Source organism: Cyprinodon variegatus, unplaced genomic scaffold (assembly GCF_000732505.1).
Source record: "Cyprinodon variegatus isolate N-32 unplaced genomic scaffold, C_variegatus-1.0 Scaffold701, whole genome shotgun sequence".
In the NCBI taxonomy this organism is placed as follows: domain Eukaryota; kingdom Metazoa; phylum Chordata; class Actinopteri; order Cyprinodontiformes; family Cyprinodontidae; genus Cyprinodon; species Cyprinodon variegatus.
Genome location: NW_015151154.1, coordinates 282,268 through 300,101, shown reverse-complemented (window position 1 = coordinate 300,101; position 17,834 = coordinate 282,268). Strand labels below are relative to the sequence as shown.

At 35.0% G+C, this 17,834-nt stretch overlaps 1 protein-coding gene across 2 annotated transcripts in view; it reads left to right on the top strand.

Annotated features, from left to right (window-relative positions):
- Positions 1–16,548, top strand: part of itga11 (integrin subunit alpha 11) — a 65,866-nt gene extending 49,318 nt beyond the window's left edge. The window contains exons 18-30 of one of the 2 annotated variants that reach the window (XM_015394644.1): positions 2,930–3,040; positions 3,126–3,211; positions 3,837–4,047; positions 4,134–4,232; positions 10,859–10,935; positions 11,030–11,113; positions 11,291–11,381; positions 11,493–11,606; positions 13,325–13,408; positions 13,500–13,610; positions 13,729–13,824; positions 14,665–14,778; positions 15,403–16,548. In XM_015394644.1, the coding sequence (XP_015250130.1) occupies positions 2,930–3,040; positions 3,126–3,211; positions 3,837–4,047; positions 4,134–4,232; positions 10,859–10,935; positions 11,030–11,113; positions 11,291–11,381; positions 11,493–11,606; positions 13,325–13,408; positions 13,500–13,610; positions 13,729–13,824; positions 14,665–14,778; positions 15,403–15,528 (1,404 nt within the window). In that variant the 3' untranslated portion in view covers positions 15,529–16,548. The remainder of the gene's footprint in view (positions 1–2,929; positions 3,041–3,125; positions 3,212–3,836; positions 4,048–4,133; positions 4,233–10,858; positions 10,936–11,029; positions 11,114–11,290; positions 11,382–11,492; positions 11,607–13,324; positions 13,409–13,499; positions 13,611–13,728; positions 13,825–14,664; positions 14,779–15,402) is intronic. The other variant, XM_015394643.1, reaches the window with a different exon arrangement.
- Positions 16,549–17,834: the final 1,286 nt, after the last annotated feature.

Sequence of the window (17,834 nt, the reverse complement as noted above, 5' to 3'; positions counted from 1 at the left end):
ATTTTTTAGCAAAAAGAGGTGCATCCCAGGGTGGACCTGAGCTATCTCCTTTTTGAAAGCTTCCTCAATACTGTCTTCATACTCTATCACTGATCAGACTCCGATCTGGCCCTCTTCCATCTCCCTAGAAAAACATTTTATTGTCTTAGTTACTTGCATGTCAGGTAAAGGACATTTACTATGACAAAAAGCCACCATTTACTGCAGCTTTGAAAGCTACTAAACCCATATAAAACCTGCAATTGCATACCAACAACATTGGTATATGTTTACAGGATCTAGTTTTATATTTTCAATGATAACAAGCAACACTGTCTAAATGGATTTACACTTATTTAGGCAGTACAGTTCACTTACTTTGTCAAAGAAAACAGGGTAGCTTCAGCTTCCCTTTTAAAATCTGTATCTTTCATTAGCTCCTCCCACCTAGAGACTTCCCTGATGTTTATCCTTGTTTTTTTCTTATTCTCCAGTTTTGTTGTCTTATAATTTCTGTTTTTTGGTTTCTTGGTGATAGTGAAACCGTTTCTTGTGCAGCTGCTGCATATGCACAGTACACCATTATGCTGCAGTAGTGCAGACTTTCACTTCTTGGTTGAGCATCTCCAAATGATCTCTACCATCACCTCTCAGTCATACTGAACTGCCAGCAAGGGGAAACATGTTATTTCATGCAGGAAAATAGAGAAATTGTTGCCCAATACTTCTTTAATGTAATGCACCTCTGCAATGGTTCCCTAGGTTCCCTAGATCCACCAGATAACAATATACCCAAAGCTAACTGGTTACCTACTTCAGCACACACTGTAGTTATACGTATACGCTTATTAAAACATTGTAGCAAAACACTGAACATATCCTCAAATGCAAAATAACTTACAACAACCAAACACATGAAAACATTTAAACAGAAAGCACCAAAAAGTCAAACAAACCAGGATCCAGAAAGTTGGGGGAAATGTTGTCATTGCTTAAAACAGCAATCAATCAAATACAAACCACGCTTTCTTTCAAAAACTAAGTTTGAGCCTGGGGTGTTCAAAGTGTGGCTCAGGGACCATTTCCAGCCTTCAGATGGGTTGTGTGCAGCTCTCCACCACTATTCAAGAAAGCCACACATTTGTCTCATCCAGCAAGTCACCTGATCAAGAAGGATGAACTGATTAAGGGCAAGATTTTCTCCCAAGATTAAACGATGTGTTTATCATTTATTTATAACATTTTTTTGCCACTCATCTGAATTTCATATTAACCCTTTATATGGCACTCGGTGAAATACCTTGAAAATCTAAATTTCAAGCCAATAGTGTTATTGGAATCATGGACAAAACCTTTTTAACCTTTGTAACATTCAAAAAATAGGGATATTTTAACGGCAAAAATTAATGTCAATGTAATAACAAAAAAACGCTAACTTGCCCGAAAACATTAAGAAAAAAAACAAACAAAAAGTGCTTCTATGAGAAATTTATTAAAAAAAATTCTGAGAGTAAAAGAATCACATTTTTTTGGTACAACATAACCTTAAATGCGTTAATGCTGATACTGGCACTTACATTTTTTGTTCATAAACCTAAATATAATTGTTATCTAGGATTATTAAATTTTTAACTTTACTTTTTAACTTTTCAATTAGCTTTTTACCTTTTTTCTTTTTTTTTCCAACTTAATTTACAATAGGTGATACATGTATATCATTTAATGGCTCATCTAATTGGCCAGATGCCAAAGTGAGATGTGCAGACATGTAGCAGTATCTTTGCTGAATGGCTGGATATATAGATCTTGTTCTTCTAGACCTCACTGAGGGATTAGGGGACTCCATTTTTAAGGGGTATGCAAGTGATCAAAAATGGTAACTTGCCCTATAAAGGGTTCGGTTATACCACAACATGTTCTGATTGCTTTTTAAAAGCAGAATAGGGCACAACCATTCATTAAACTTTGCCCAAATACAGTCGCCGTTTTTAGAAGACTTACTAGCACCCTATTCTTGTTGCTAATCAGAGATTATGTTTTTCATACACCAAATAATAAAAAATACTCACCCAAATATTAATTAATATTGACCTTTCGTTTTTTAAATTAGTGTTCTAAACATGACCTTCTGTGATGCCTGGATCTACAATACAATGATTCCTGTACTGTATTACTTTCACTTATAATCACTGAGTACCTGCCTCAATAAATATTGTATCTTTACTTCATTGTTTGGTAACACAGCATCTAAATGACTCATAATTTAATGAAAGAGGAAGCAAGAGGTTTTATTGACTGAAAGCCTGTCACCTCCTTTAATCCCTGTACTGGTGAATGTCTTCTTGAGCCTGTTATAATTCGGGAGGATTACAACTGATTTATCATATACCTTTTAAAAACACTTGTAATTTTATGTAAAAAAATACTTTACTCTATGTAAACACCAGGGACATTGAAGCTCATATCTCCATTAATTCTAGTGGTTTTGCTTTTAAATTACAGTTAATGTCATAGGTAGCCCCCAAAGCTTCTGGGAGAATTTATGTTTAGCTGTGATAAATTGCCCCTTCAGAGTAATTGGCTTCTATTAACGAAATATGACACCCCAACAACATAGTGGAAATATTTGATCATTGCTATAGTTAATGACTGATCAATCAAAACAATGGTACTCCAAGGCCCTCTTTGATTTATTGGAGTGAAATAACAAGATGTCTGATGAAATCCATTACTTTTACCAAGATGTGAAGTTATAATAACTATGATATAAAAACAAATTAAATTTTTTTGTTAAAATTAGGTACAAAATATTAATTTCAAACCTATTAGGGCTTCAAAGAAGGCTTTTATTGTCTGTATCATATTGTTAGAATCCTTACCAAAAATTTCCATAACAGACCTAATTATTTAATTGTAATTTTAATGAGTTTGCCTTTTTATTCGTTCACAGGAGACCACCGACTATGCAAGACCTATAGTGTTTGCTGTGCAAGTGGGATTACAAGATCCGGACCAGGGACCTGTTCTTGATGACAGCTGGCCTGTTGTTGTAAAGACCGAGGTGAGGATACCTAAAGTTGAAGCAATTATGAGACTAAGTCAATGTAAAACAGATGATAAAAACAGACACTTTATCTCCTGAACAGCTGCCCTTCTGGAATGGCTGTGATGAGGATGACCGCTGCATGCCTAACCTTTCACTGCAGAGCAAAAATGACCTGATGACTCGAAAGTAGGTACACTTACATTTACCACACAACACATAAAGCAGTGGCTAAAAGTCCTGAAGCTGATTTTACTAAAATCTTTTTACTGAAAAATCCCAAGCGCAGACAGACATGGTAAATGCATGATTTTGACTATGAAATCAAAAACTACTGAGAAGAACTAATGTAGAATCCAGAGACCATCTCATTATGAAGTAGAACCATGAAAACCAGATAGTTTTACAAACAAAGCATCCTTTAGAGTATTTAGATCAAATGGGAAAATAATTGTTTAAAAAATAAAATAAATCCTCTTCCACATTGCCCTGTTATGTCCAAGGTGGACAGTGCACTTATGAGTACGGTTGTTTTTACAAAAACCTAAGCTTTGTCACCTTTCTGCCAAAAGACACTGCCCAAACATATGTATTCAAAGTGGTGTGCAAAGAGAGCCTCAGTTGATAAATCAACTTGGTCATCAACAATAATAAAGACTAGTCTGATAATGCCATGTAAGTAAAAAAAAAAAGTAGAATACTATATTGACAAAAGATCCAACAACCCTTAGAAAGTAAAGTAAAACATAAAAAACATAAAACAGCAGACATACTGCATCTTCACACTCAAGTAAACTCTGTTCTTATCTTCCAGACAGTTCTGTGCTCGTCCCATGCAATCTCGTGGCCTTTTCTGCCGCCATCAGGGGGGAGCAGAGGCAGAGGGATCGCTGCGGGTGATTGAGGGGAACAAGAAAAGGATGGTGTTAGACGTGAAACTGGAGAACAGAGGAGAAAATGCCTATAATGCTGTCATCAATATCACATATTCACCCAATCTGCGCTTCTCAAGCCTTATAGTCAAGGTATGCCCTTTTGTATCTCTTCTTAAACAAACACTATCCCTTCTTCTGTACAACAAAATCTAAAACATTTACATTCTCTGTTTTAGGACACATCTGAAATAAAGATTGAGTGTAATGCAGTGGACAGGAAAAGAAATGAGAAGATCTGCAATGTCAGTGCACCATTCATGCGAGCAAAATCACAGGTAAGATTAACACAATGTGAATTACTCTATAATTCTATTCCACTTTGATTTAAACAAAAATGTAAACAATGCTGATTTTTTTTTACAACTAAGTATGTAGAACTTCATATATTGCATTTTGCTTCAAATATTAAAGGTATAGTGGAGGATGTTCTTTTTCAGGATATATCATAAAACTTTCAAATCATCATTTTCACTTAGTGGTGAAAAGTAGAAAAATTGCAAATCTTCTTTTGGAAAGTAAGCTTGTATGTATGATGCAAACAGCAACTTTTAAACAGAGTGTGCATGAGGAGAAATGGGCTTGTGCACGCTCTCACACACTTTTAATACGCGTTCCCTCTCGGGAGCATGTACACGATTGAGCATGTGCTTTTTTATTTAAAGTGTAGAGGGCAGGTCTTTTCAAAAATTTGCAAAAACCCTCCACTATACCTTAAAAAGCACATCCTCCTCTGAGCTTTCGCTCTGACTTTTACACACTCAAAAGCAGCAGATCAGCTGATTGGTGGAACAGAAGGGTGTGTAGGTACTAATGTTGGTACTAACTACTGTAACTATTACAGCAAATAAAATAATTTTGAAATTAATCTTAAAATATACAGACACCCTCTGTAAGGAGGCTACAAAAGAAATATAGCAAATATAGCAAATCAAAAACTAAAAATTTTTAGTTTTTTTTTATTTCAGATATGCAGTACATTGTTTAAAGACTGCCTTCTCAAGGATCTAGAGTAAGGTATAGTTCAATGGTCTAAAGTCATGTTCTTAAACAAAGGCTAGGCTGATGAACATTTTAATCTACAGGGACCAGACCTGAGAACAGACTAGTATTCAAATTGACGAGGCTTGAAGGCCTTATAGTAAGAAATAAAAACTGTTTAAATAATGTTACTAAATGAGATGAGATGAGAAAGTTTAATGTTCTTATTCCAGATTCCAGATTGAAAAAAGAATTCCTTATCTATGATTTCTAAGTCTAGTTTTGCTTAGGGTGAAGTCCAGTGTTGTCAAAAAAGGCCTTCATTGAGACGCTATGAACAGGGAATGCCTTGCCTGTAACTCTATTCCATTACTCTGATGGACAAGTAAAGTTTTTTTCAAATTAATATCTGTCAATGTCTGCAATCAGATTCTAAAAAAATATATAATGTATATTTTTTGAGCTTTTTACCTGTAACTTTGTTGCAGTAGCATTAGATAGTTACAAAAAGATAGGCTGGTGATAATTCAAACCAAAAGTTGTAAGAAACAGTTTTTGACCTTCCCATGTGATTTGCTAATATGTTGATACATCAAATTCATTCATTTATTGAGATTGGCAGATTGGTATTTACTTCCCAGATGATCAATCCTTTAACTAGAGATCACCTTATTTAAAGGAATAGAGTCATTTTTAGCCAGAAAAAAGGTCAAAGACTCTGATTTCTTTGGTTCCAGGTTAAATCATCTGGACTCTCAAAATGGTGTTTGCCAAACACTAGAATCTTGAATCCGTTCTCACATTTCGTGAATTCGTCATTTACAAAGAAGCTGAGGGATATTTCCATGGGAATTCAAAGATGATCGTTCCTGTGTATGAGAGAACAGAACCAGTGTTTTTGTTCAGAAAATACAGAAGTAGAGCTCAGTAAATAATCAAGTAAAGCTGATTTTAGACAACCACATGTAATCTAATTATAGCTATTTAAGCAACAGTCTTTTGTTAAAAATGATTTATGACTGGAAATATTGTACATGTACCAAAGCAGGAAAGAATATCAGAAAACCTTAAAGGAATAAAGCAGTAATGATGACACAAAAAGGGAGCTTAACAGTCTTCACAACAATGGGAGAGACTTTTAAAGTCACACAAAAATCAATAATTCAACTATCTGTCTCTGTCTGTGGTGCTGTACCAGCTAAAACGTATGGGTTGTGTCCAGTTTTCCACACAGAGCAATCTTTATATTTCACTTTTTTTTTTTTTCATGGAGTTCTCATGCTTGTTTTATGCATGCATCTTCATGTTTTCCCAGAAGGCCCCAAAGCTTGTATATTAGACAGGGAATGTTTATGGAAATGGTTCTGTTCTGTGTTTCCTTGTAAATGAACTGGCCAACCTATCCAGGTTCTACTCCACCTATTGACCATTGATCTCTGTAGATAAGCAGCCAATCATCCATGATCCTACATGACTACCCTGCTATAGGATAAGGTTGGAATGATAACCTTTTTTAATCACAACTACTTAATGCAAGTATGAGATTTTTTTAGTTTTATTTATACTTTAGATCAGATTTAAGTAATTCCAGAATCGGATCTGTTTGTTTTTTTGTTTTGTTTTTTTAGAGAAAAACTATGAAACATTTTTTTGTTTTTGTTTAAGAATATATTTGAAATTGTGCTCTTTATTTTGTCTCTGGCACAGTAGGTGAAATAAAGGCTGAGATCAAATTTTGCCTCATCTGTTTTGGATTTTTTGTTACAATAAATTTTGCTGTTCCTAAGCTAGGCTGTAAAGTCAACAATATTTACAACACTGCCCTGTTTTAGGGAAGAGCTTTAACTTTATTGTATAGAAGGTGATGGTTAGATGAAACTAGATAAGGATGACATCATCTTTTTTTATCTCGCTGTTAAAATAAAAGCTTTTAATCTCTGTTTATATGTATATTTATATCTTTTCATCTCATTTGCTGACTCTTGTCTCCCTTGTTTTCCATAGTCACATAATGTTCTGAGTAGAAATAAGAGAAGGAGTTTAACATGTATTTATAATAAGCAGTTCTCATCTCCTGGGCAACAAAACATCCAACATTTCTCTGCAAGGCCTTCCAACAGCTGAACCAGGAGCACCAGGCCACCCTTTAAATCTCAGAGAGTGATTCATACCCGCTCATTGAGCTGAGCAGCATCCAGAGCCACAAAGCTGGACCGCATTGGTCAATTTCCTTTAAAAAAAAAAAAACTGGTGAAGGCAAATAACGATGATTGTACAACTGGGAAGCTGCCAAACTAGTCCAAAATTGTTACTGAATGAAAACTGGAACCTCGACACAAGCTTCTTTTTTAGAGAAAACATTTTTTTTTAAATCTTTTTTATTTGCTCGCTTCAGGGCAGAAAAACAAATGTGCTCTACACTGTAGAACCATATGCTTATGTTTGTGACAGTCTTAGTCTGCTTACCTTGACTGACCCTAAACTAGAATTTTGATGATCATTGATTTATTTCTCACTTACACAGCATTATATCTACCTGCTTCCCTCTAGTTTATCATTCCAGTGGGACAGAAGGAACAGTTTTAGTTTTCCCTCTTTCAGAAGGAAGTAATGTACAACACGCCTGTTCAGCCTTCTTCATTCAGAGAAATTTGTGTTGAAGAAATTAACCATGGCATAAAGTGACTACCGTATTTTCTGGACTATAGAGAGCACCTTAAAAAGCACCCACTAAGTTTTGTTTAAAACTGGAAATATATAAGCTGCACCAGGCTACAGTATAAGCCAATGATATCTAATTCAATTCAGTTTATTTGTTTAGCGCCAATTCACAACTCAAAAGCAATCCCTCACACCAAGCATGCTTGTAGTGACAGTGGAGAGGAAAAACTCCCTTTCTCAAGAGCACTGCAATCATACCATATAAACCTGAGAAAAAATGTAACTAAACAAGGGACACGTAATAAAATCTAAGCTGTTTATTTCCTAGTTAATTGAGATTTGGGGGTTTTTGTATTTGTTTTATATTTTTATTAGTTTAGCTTCTTAAATTAGAAGAATTTGTGTCTTGTAAAGCTTTGTGCACGTACAGCTAAACAAAGGGACAATAGATGTTATTTAGGATTGCTTTTTTTGCAAAGCTAGTTACCCATTAAGCTTTCAAAATGTGGCTGAAAACAGTTATTGCAAAACATGCAGCTATAATCAAAAGCAAAGTTTAATAGTACTGTAGGACAGTTTCTTAAATTGAATAAAAAAGCATCAATGAATATCTAAATGATATTCTATTATTATGTGTCTCTAACCCTAACCCAAACGAGGGATGATTAACAAACAGTTTTACATCTAATCTAAATTTCTAGGTGCCTCTCTTGTAGCATTATAACATCTACCCTCTAAAATACCTTTTTTTTTTTTTTTAAATTGTTAACTTTTACATGCTTAGTTTTTCTTGCCTTTGTTTGTCTGTTTTATTTCAGCATTTATTAAGAAACATGAGTCACTTGTATAAAAGATATCAGTTGTGGTGTGCTAATCAAATTTCTTTGGTCTTCTTGATTAAATACAGTAAGATCACCATCTTCCTGCTGTATCTGTGGTTTATCTCATATGAGCCTCTCCATGCAGGAGGGAAGCTACAGTAACCTTGTTATGAATTCCTCTGTGGTCAGACAGGATCCATCAGGATTTCATTATGGTACATAGGATAGAAAACAGCGTTCAACCCAGCTCTAGTCTGCTTTATGTGCTCTTTGTTGCTGAACAAACCATCTCTCTTTGTCAGACTCCTGTTTTTATTGAGGATTCTGTCAAGCCTACTTCAATCCTTTATTCACTTATCCTCATTTTTCTCCTGAGTGCAGCTTTTTCTATTTTATCCGTGGAAGAGTTTTTTAAATTCATTGGAACTAAAGGGATGTCCGCCTGCTCACTCTAAGTAGCACCAGGGTTAAATTCAACAAACACAGCAAGTTATTGCAGTCTTTATCCAAAATCCCTCATTCAGAGCATTTACTGCTGAGGAGCATAGACCTGTGAAACAGCTGCTATTAATCTTTTAGAGCTACACGTTCATCTCACTTAATCAGAATATCATTGAAAAGTCGGTTTATCTTCAGTGGTTCAGTTCTAGAAAACAAACTATATAATTAATCACAAAGAGTGTAAATATAAAGCATTTGTGTTTTTTCTTTGCACTGCAAAAAAAAGCAAGTCAGGTTTGTATTATTGCAATTCCTATGTATTTTCCCTTGATTTTTGTAGGCAAGTAAGATAATTTTCTAATGAAATAAGATGATTTATGTTTCAAATAAATTAATACATAAATAGAGCTTTATCCTATTTTAAATGACACTGTGCACCCTGGACAGTTCACCAGTCCCCACAGGGCAACACAGAGACATACAAGCATGAACTTACTCTCACAGGGTCACTAGGTAATTTGGTCACCAGTTGAACTAACAGTCATGTTGTTGAACTGTGGAAGGAAGCTAGAGTACCAAGAGAGAACCCTCAGAAGCACAGGGAAAACATGCAAACTTCATGCAGACAGAATCCAGACCAGGAATTAAACTCAGGAGATCTTGCTGCACGGCAAAAGTGTGCAACTGTGCAGCTCATGTCTAAATATGTTAATGGAAAGTTTAAAAGTAGGTCACATTCTGGTCAAGAAAGCTGCCTGGCAAGAAGGTGTAGCCACAGTCATGAGAGTGTTGTGAAGCTCTGCCCATGCATGAGTTTGGTTCATATTCACAAGTCATGTAATCCTTGGTTTCAGAATAATAACACACAGTGGTATTGTTGACATTGGCTAAAACTTTAGCATGTTTTAACTTAAGCCATTTCTCAATTAAAATCATTTAGAAATGAAAGTTAAATGCTTATTTACAGTAACTTGGTAATGGAGATCCCACAGGGCATGAAGGAGGAGTGGAGAGGCACAGAATTAAAGCTGAGGTCCAGTTTAAACCTCCACAGTCAGTGTTAGTCTGGGCAGCTTGGTCATCAGCTGGTGTTGGTCAAAAGTCTTTTATCAAGTCCAAAGTCAGAGGTTTCTACCACAACAAGTTTAAACAATGTTCATGGGGATGTTGATTTCATTTTTCACTAGGACCATGATTGCCCACATGGTGGATTGCACGACCTAAAGGAAAACACGGAGGGAGAAGGGATATAAGCTTCCTCAGAAAAACCAGAGGTCTACTGACTCTTTAACATGGGCGGTTCTAGACAGGTGTCAACACTGGGCATTGCCCCTGCAGAATTGGTTCTGATCCCTTTTATGGCCGATTTACTGAAGACAAAATACAATCCAATTTTTATGGTAATATATGCTGGAACAGAGACTGTAACTTATTGGTCACAAGGACCATTTTTAAGCTGTGCAGTTTCACTTTAACAGTTATATAAAGCTTAAAGTATTTCACTTTTAGCTTCAGCTCTATCAAGATCACAGTTTAAATCTGCTAAACCGGAGGTCTCAAACCTGCAGCTCCAAAGGTGAAAGTTGCATTAGCTCCATGAGATTAAATGATAAAATACTGTCCACTTTATTTTTTCATTTTTTTATTCTGTGCTCCCATGAAAAAATACTCTTTACTAAATTACCTTTATATAATAATTCATGTGAAAAAAAACCTTAGACTTCGATGTTTATAATGTTTCATAGCATAGGCACACTTTTTAGTAAGAAAGCATTTCTGTGCTAATATTTTCCTAATTTGATGTGTGCAAAATTTGAAAAGTATCAAATATTGATGAATTCTGGAAATGCATCACATTGCAATGAAGATATACTATATACATTTTACTTTTGAGATGGTTTTGTTAGAATAAAATATAACGAATACATATTACATCCCACTTCAATGGGATACAGTCTTATATTTATGGATTTTCTTTTTATTCATAATTCCTGGTGTAGGTCTTGTTTCGCCTGGAGTTTGAGTTCAGTCGCACCATCTTCCTGGAATACCTCAGAGTTCTCCTGGAGGCAAGCAGGTTGGAACATCACTTTACAGACATTCCAGACATTGTAAAACTTTACTATATTTCTGGAAGACAAAGACCATTAATATTGCTCCTCTCTCCACAGTGATGGTGAAGAAGTGAACATATCTGATAATTTTGATGACATCTATTACTCACTGAAATATGAGGGAGACCTTCTCTTTACCAGGTTTGTCAGAGTGCAAACTTTAAAAAAAAAGTTAATGCAGCTGAAGGGATTGTTTTAAGTTACTTTAAACATGGAAGCCAAATATTCATGAAGGCAAGAAAATTAAAGTAAAAATAGAATACACACTTAAAAGAAAAGCTTTTGATACTTCTGTTTTTCTATTCTTTGCCTTGAAAGGGACTCAGATCCAACGCGGTATGAGATCAAATCAGAGCTCTCACTGGAGGAGCCTGGAATTATTGGCCCTCCATTTAACTTCACATTCCAGGTGAGGATGCTTTCTTATCATCCACTGTTTTTACTGAGACATAGAGAAAACAATACCTAGAAATAATCCACATCATTTATTCCTCCCCCTCTCTTTGTATACGAAATTCAGCTCCAGAACCTTGGATATTTCCCAGTTAGAGATCTGCAGCTGAACATCGAGATCCCAGAAATGACAAAAAACGGGAACCAGCTCCTGCAGATATTTAACCTCCATGTTGATCAGGTGAGTTTACAGCCAGGAAGAGAAAGGAAGATAGTCAGGAATAATACGAAGACTGCAAAAAATAAAAACATAGAAATAAGAATATAGATTTGTATTATAGATTTAATTTGGTTTAACAGTTGGAGATCGGTAGCTTGTTAACTCCTCTGTATCTGACAAGGAACTAGTTACTTTGTGTCCTAATTTCCGTTACGTGTTTATGCATTAAATATTTTAATGTAAAGGTAAATTTCAATATTTCATTTGTTGTAATTAATGTTTAAAAGCTAATATTTCAACTAAACCCCAACAGAAATAATGTTTGTATTCCTTCAAAAGGCTAAAATTTTATTTTAAAACTTGATTAGTCCTGATCAAGAGTTCAGATTTTTTTAAAGACCTTTCAAATTTAACATTTTGATTCTATACTACTTTTACAGTCATCTTTGCAATCTGATTGAAGAGCTATGACATAATATATTTACACATTTGACTTAGACTTCTAAAGATGTTAGCTTCCACACCGTTTGTTGAATCAGTGAAAATAAACTGGTGCTAGCACAGTTTGACAGACTAAAACATTTTAGTGCCATAAAGCTGACAATTTTAAATCTAACAGCCTTAAAATGACCAGTTATAATCAGCTGGAGGACATTGCATCATAAAAAGAATACATTTTTAGAGTAACATTGTTGTAGTCCTTTGCATTAAGTGCAAAGTTTTCATCATGGTCATAAAGGAACTCATGATGAGAGATGAATTCAAGCTTTGCTTATCACCCATGTCTCTTTATAGATAAAGCAGTGTAGAATATATGCTCATTGTATGATAATGAAGAAAATAGCTGGCCAGTCTAAATGAATTACGATGTTAATGTTGAGACCAGTTTTAATGGGGTTCATTAAATTTAGATTACTACCAAACTAGTTGGGAACAAATAATATTATATGATGTACAGCAATATGTTCTTTAAGTGTTTATGCATTGGCCACCTCAGAGTTAAATTTCCCCAGCCCTGCTGCCCTGGGCAAAGAGTCATATACACCATATTAAAAAAAACACAGCTGGCTGCTGTTTGATTTTACTGTTTAATAGCTTATAATGCTCCAAGACGCTAATGTCTTGACTCAACTGGAATCATATGAAGGTAGATTTCTGTCTGTATTATTCAAATAAAAAAAATGGTTGATTCAATCAAAAAAATATTTTCAATTAAAAACACTTTCACTTGAATGAAAAAAACCTTTTCAATAAAACAAAGTATTTGAATGCAGAAAACATAGTTGAGACTCAAAGAAATAATTTAAACACTGCTTTTCTTTGATTGAAAATGTTTCCTTTGATAGAGTTTTTGACTTTTTTTGCTTAGAATAACTTTTTTAATTGAAGTAACATTGTTTTTTGATTGGACCATGTAATGGGTAGGACGTTTGTGTCTTTATCATTCAATCAAAAAAGAAGTTGCTTCACACAAACAAACAACAAAATTTCAATAAAAAGATAAACATTTTCAATCATACAAAAATAGTTTTGAATGCAAATAAAAATTTTGAGACTCCATAAAATTGCACAAATCTACCTTCATAGAATCAGAGAAACAGGTATTCCAGTTTTTCTTTAAACCAACTATTGACTAGTTTATGGTCAGTTTACTGTAAATAAGGAGCAACAAGTTGATTGTTTCTCTAACACTAATGGATTGCTGTATATTAAACCTTTACTTTAACATCCCAACTCAGAGAGATGGAACAAGCTGTTTACCACCCCAGCATATCGCAGAGAGCAGAGCTTCACCTGAGGATCTCTCCCGCTTCTCCCGCTTGGTAATGTAAAAAGAACAACAGTGAAATCATTCTACTATAAACAGTTTTAGTTTCAGCTTTTTCATGGGCCTTATTTTGTTTCTCCACACAGAACCGATCCAACACACTCACCTTGCCAATCCAGTGCACAGTTAATGTCCCCTCCCACAGAGATGTCTGGGTTCAAATCACAGGAGCTCTGAGAATAGACACATTACATGCAGTAAGCTTAAACCTTGAAAGTAATACCAGATTAGTTGTCATCATATTGTTTGCTGTTTCAACTCTGATGTGACACTTGGTGGTGAAATAGTGGCTGAATGCTTTTATTTCATCTCCAGCTAAAGTTTAAAGTCCTGGAACTGATAACAAGCGCTTCAGTGGAGCTCCCCTCTGCCAGCCCCATGTTTTTACATGAAGAAAAGCCTGTCAGACATGTGAGTCAGCAACCATTATTGCTGGAAACCACTTGTGTCCTGTGTTTGACCTGATTCAAACTGCTTTCTTACAAGCATCATTTGAACTATGATCATAACTTCTGGTCATTTTGATGTTATGTTTGTCAGAAAATCACCCTTAAAGAAAGAAAAGGATATACATTTTTTATCAACACATTTTACAAAATAAACATTTGTTTATTTTAAATATTTGCATTTTAACTTTTAGAAAGTATGATTACCGTAAAAAGAGTTATAACCACACAATAAACTTAACTCTTTGATCAAAAATGCTTCATGGAGCTGAGGGACCGAAAGGACCAACAGCAAACGCTGTAAAAATATAAAATTAAATCTTAAACTTTGCTGCCATCTACTGGTCATAAGATATATACCTCAATATGTCATATTGAAAACCCAGAGGCAGTTATAGTTTTATTTATTTTACATTAAAATATTAATGAGATTTCTACAGTATACACTCACAATAGAGAGAAGGTAAAATTCAAAATGATTTCCATTTAGCAAAAAGATATAAGCTTTTGTCGGATAGGTTTAACAACTTACTGTAAACAGAAGGCACTACATCAAGGCCAATTGTCAAGATCTATTGTATTATTGGAAGAAATAACTAAAAGACTGAGCCCTGCTGGGAATTGGCTATTATCTTCAAATAGTGCTGGTAAATGTTGCTTACAACTTAAATTTATTACATCATTTACACAACAGGATATTTCTACTAATTGTATTGATTTTTATATGAAACATCAAGGCACTACAATGTAATTGAACCTGAGTTCTTGTAAGATAGGGTGTACATTTTCTGATGCTTTCTTGCAGATAATCCTGGAGATCAGGAAGGAGGGAGATTACAGAATCCCTACCTGGATAATTGTTGGCAGCACGCTGGGAGGGCTCTTATTGTTGGCTCTTCTCAGTCTGGCTCTGTGGAAGGTAAGTTTGTCCACAGGCATAGAAGTATATAATGCAATTTATCATCTCATATTCCACTTTATAGCTTTTCTTGAACTGAAAGAACCTGAAGCCATTTTTATAGTTATTACACAATAAAAAATGGATTGTACTTAAAGGTGAAGATCTCAAATTATGAATTGCTATTCATTTTTCGGTAACTCTGTGTTAGCTTTGGGTGTTTATGCTGGTGAAGATTCTCAGTCATCCAGGTCATAGTCATTCAAAAAAAGTCAAAAAACAATCCACTGGACTTTGTTCCCAAGTTTGAAGAAGTTTCGCTTACCATCCAGGAAGATTTTTCAATTCAAAATGTCAGAAATACCGTTGAGTTCAAGGTTTTATACAGAAGCCCATCAAAACCTTGTTTTTGTTTGGAAAACATGCAAAATGAGACTGAAGCATGGGTCCACTCCTTTGGAATGGGGGTCATACGACCCCTCTTTCAGCGACTTAGACGGGTATGGGCCATTGCAGGCTAACAAAAGAAATCTAATGATCCCTGTTAATTTTTTAGTTAGGATATTTAATTTGTGCTTTTTTGTCTGCATTGTATGTTTCCTCAAAAATAGTGCAAATTTGCTTCATAGCTGATGTCACAAAAAGTTTCACCATGCATATATCGTTTTTGTGACCTTGTTTCTTTGCATGACGTATCTTCCATGCAGCTTGGGTTCTTCCACAGACAGAAGCGAAAAGACAAGGAGGAACAGGAGGCCAACGGGAAAGTAGCAGAGGAACGGTAACCCTGGCTGTGTCGTGCAGACACCTTTTCCACAGGGGACGAGACTCTCAGGGACCACCCCACCTCCACTGCTCGCACAGTGGCTGTTACACAGACAGAGCAGCATCTCTGCTTATGCAAGGCTTATTCAGTGCACTGGACCTGTCCCATGTCACCAGCCTCTGACCCTCGTGTCAGCACTGTCGCACTCACTCAGCATTCTTGCACTGGTACAATATTGGTCCCACTTTTTATCTCTGTATTCCACTGCCTGTGGTGTCGTCCCTCCACGGATCTTGGAGCTGTGGGGATTTTTATTCTTCCTGGCCATATGTTAAAATGAAGGAAACCATCTTTATGAATTTGGCTCAACATATTTGTTGATATTTCCTTTTTGTTTATATTTATTTAATATTAATTAATCTTTTAGAAGAGTTTGTACCAAATAAAACACCTCATGGATGACTTTCTGCACAACTGATGATGCAGCTTTAAAGGTATTATAATAATACCTTTAAAGTTGCATCATCAGTATTAATCTGCCTTGTGCTTACTGTAGGTGTCAAAGCTTATGAAAAAAGGAAAATAAGATGCATGACTTTGAGCTTTCAGATACTTTTCTCTACTTATAAAAAGGATGCTCCTGAATGTCTTCTTTTAACAGACAAAAGATAGTTTTTAAACATTTTTGATGCACTTTTTTTTACATCTTAAAAAGTTAACTTGAACTTGTAAATAACCAAGTGCCTTTAAAATACCCCTGCAGTACCTTTTTTTGTTTTTTACATATTTTATATTAATATAGCATTCCTGTTTTAAGTTAAGCAAAAAAAACTCGACTTTATGCTACAAAATAATAACTAAGACGGTTTCATGCCTTTTATTGTGCACTGCATCAGAGCAAAGTATGCATGAAATACTAAATAACAAGCAAGTGGTTTAATTAAGATTAGAGAAAACACATGTGGGTTGGTGTTTTATATTGACACGTTGTGAAAAGATGTAATATGGTCAAAAATAAAACATTTATAATGTTCCTATTTGTCTTTATTCATTATCTAAGGAGTTTCAGCATCTCATTTGAATGAAAATGTTCCTATTATAATTTTCAATTAGCTAACTCCTAAATCAAGCTTTATTCAAAGTGGTACAATATGGAAGGAGAGCTTGATGTGGCAATAGGTTTAAGCATTACAATGCTCCGATGGGAAAGTTAAACGTGAAGTTTCTTGTCAATTTTAAATCTGTACTAGTTATGAAATTATACAATGTAGTAAGATAATACAGTTGTTTGCATTCAAATTTAACAACTTCCTACCATTATTTTTGAAGAAGTTCATAATGACTGTATTCAGTTTTAGAAACTCTTGGTTGTAGAAACTGTGATAACTTGACGTCATGTTGAGAAATGTTTTCAGCATCAGCCTAAACATATTTTGAAAAACTTGTTACTTTATTTAAGAAAAAAAAAACTGTAACTTTTTATTTGTTTCAAAGACGGTAATGATGGACAAAGATTGTATGTGCATCCCCTGGAAAACATCTCTTGAACTTGATCACAATCTGTTCAACCTTCCTTGGAATATGTTGGGATTCTATGTCATAGAACAGTACAGAGTGGCACAAAATTGAGAAGTGTAAGGAAAGTAGCAAATTGATTTTTTAATTTTTCTTTAGAAAACTAAGAGTTTGATACCCCTAAATGAAATCCAAAGGAACTCTATTGAAAGTAATCCCCTGAAAACAAGATGAGTTAACCTAAACATAGCAAGACATGGTCGTCCACCCAAAGAGACGGATAGAGCACAAGAGGCCCATGGTTACCCTGTAAAGTTAAAAGGATCCACAGCTAAAGGAAAAATATTAGTCATACACAATTCTTACCTTTTCTGAAGAATGGTCTGATGAAATACATGTTTGTATAAGACCCTATAAATATTACCATCCGCAGCTGGCTATAGGCTAAATTTGAAAGAGGGTGCTCTGGAGAGATGAGACACCTTGCATCCTACATGCAAAACACATCATTCCCAAGGTGAAAAAGCATAGTAGGGGTAGAATGATGCTGTGGTGATGCTTTTCATTTGAAGGGAGATACTGTAAAAGTTGGTCAGAGTTCATGGAAAGATGGACAGATACAAGGTGGTTCTAGCTGAAAACTTGTTGGAATCTGTGCGATACTTAAAGCTCTTGATAATGGGATGCAATTTTATGTTACAGGAGAACACTTACATCTGACTGAGTTTGACCTTTTCTGCTTAATTAATATGCAAAAATGTTGATTTATGAGTGGAAAAGCTGGTAGAAACATATA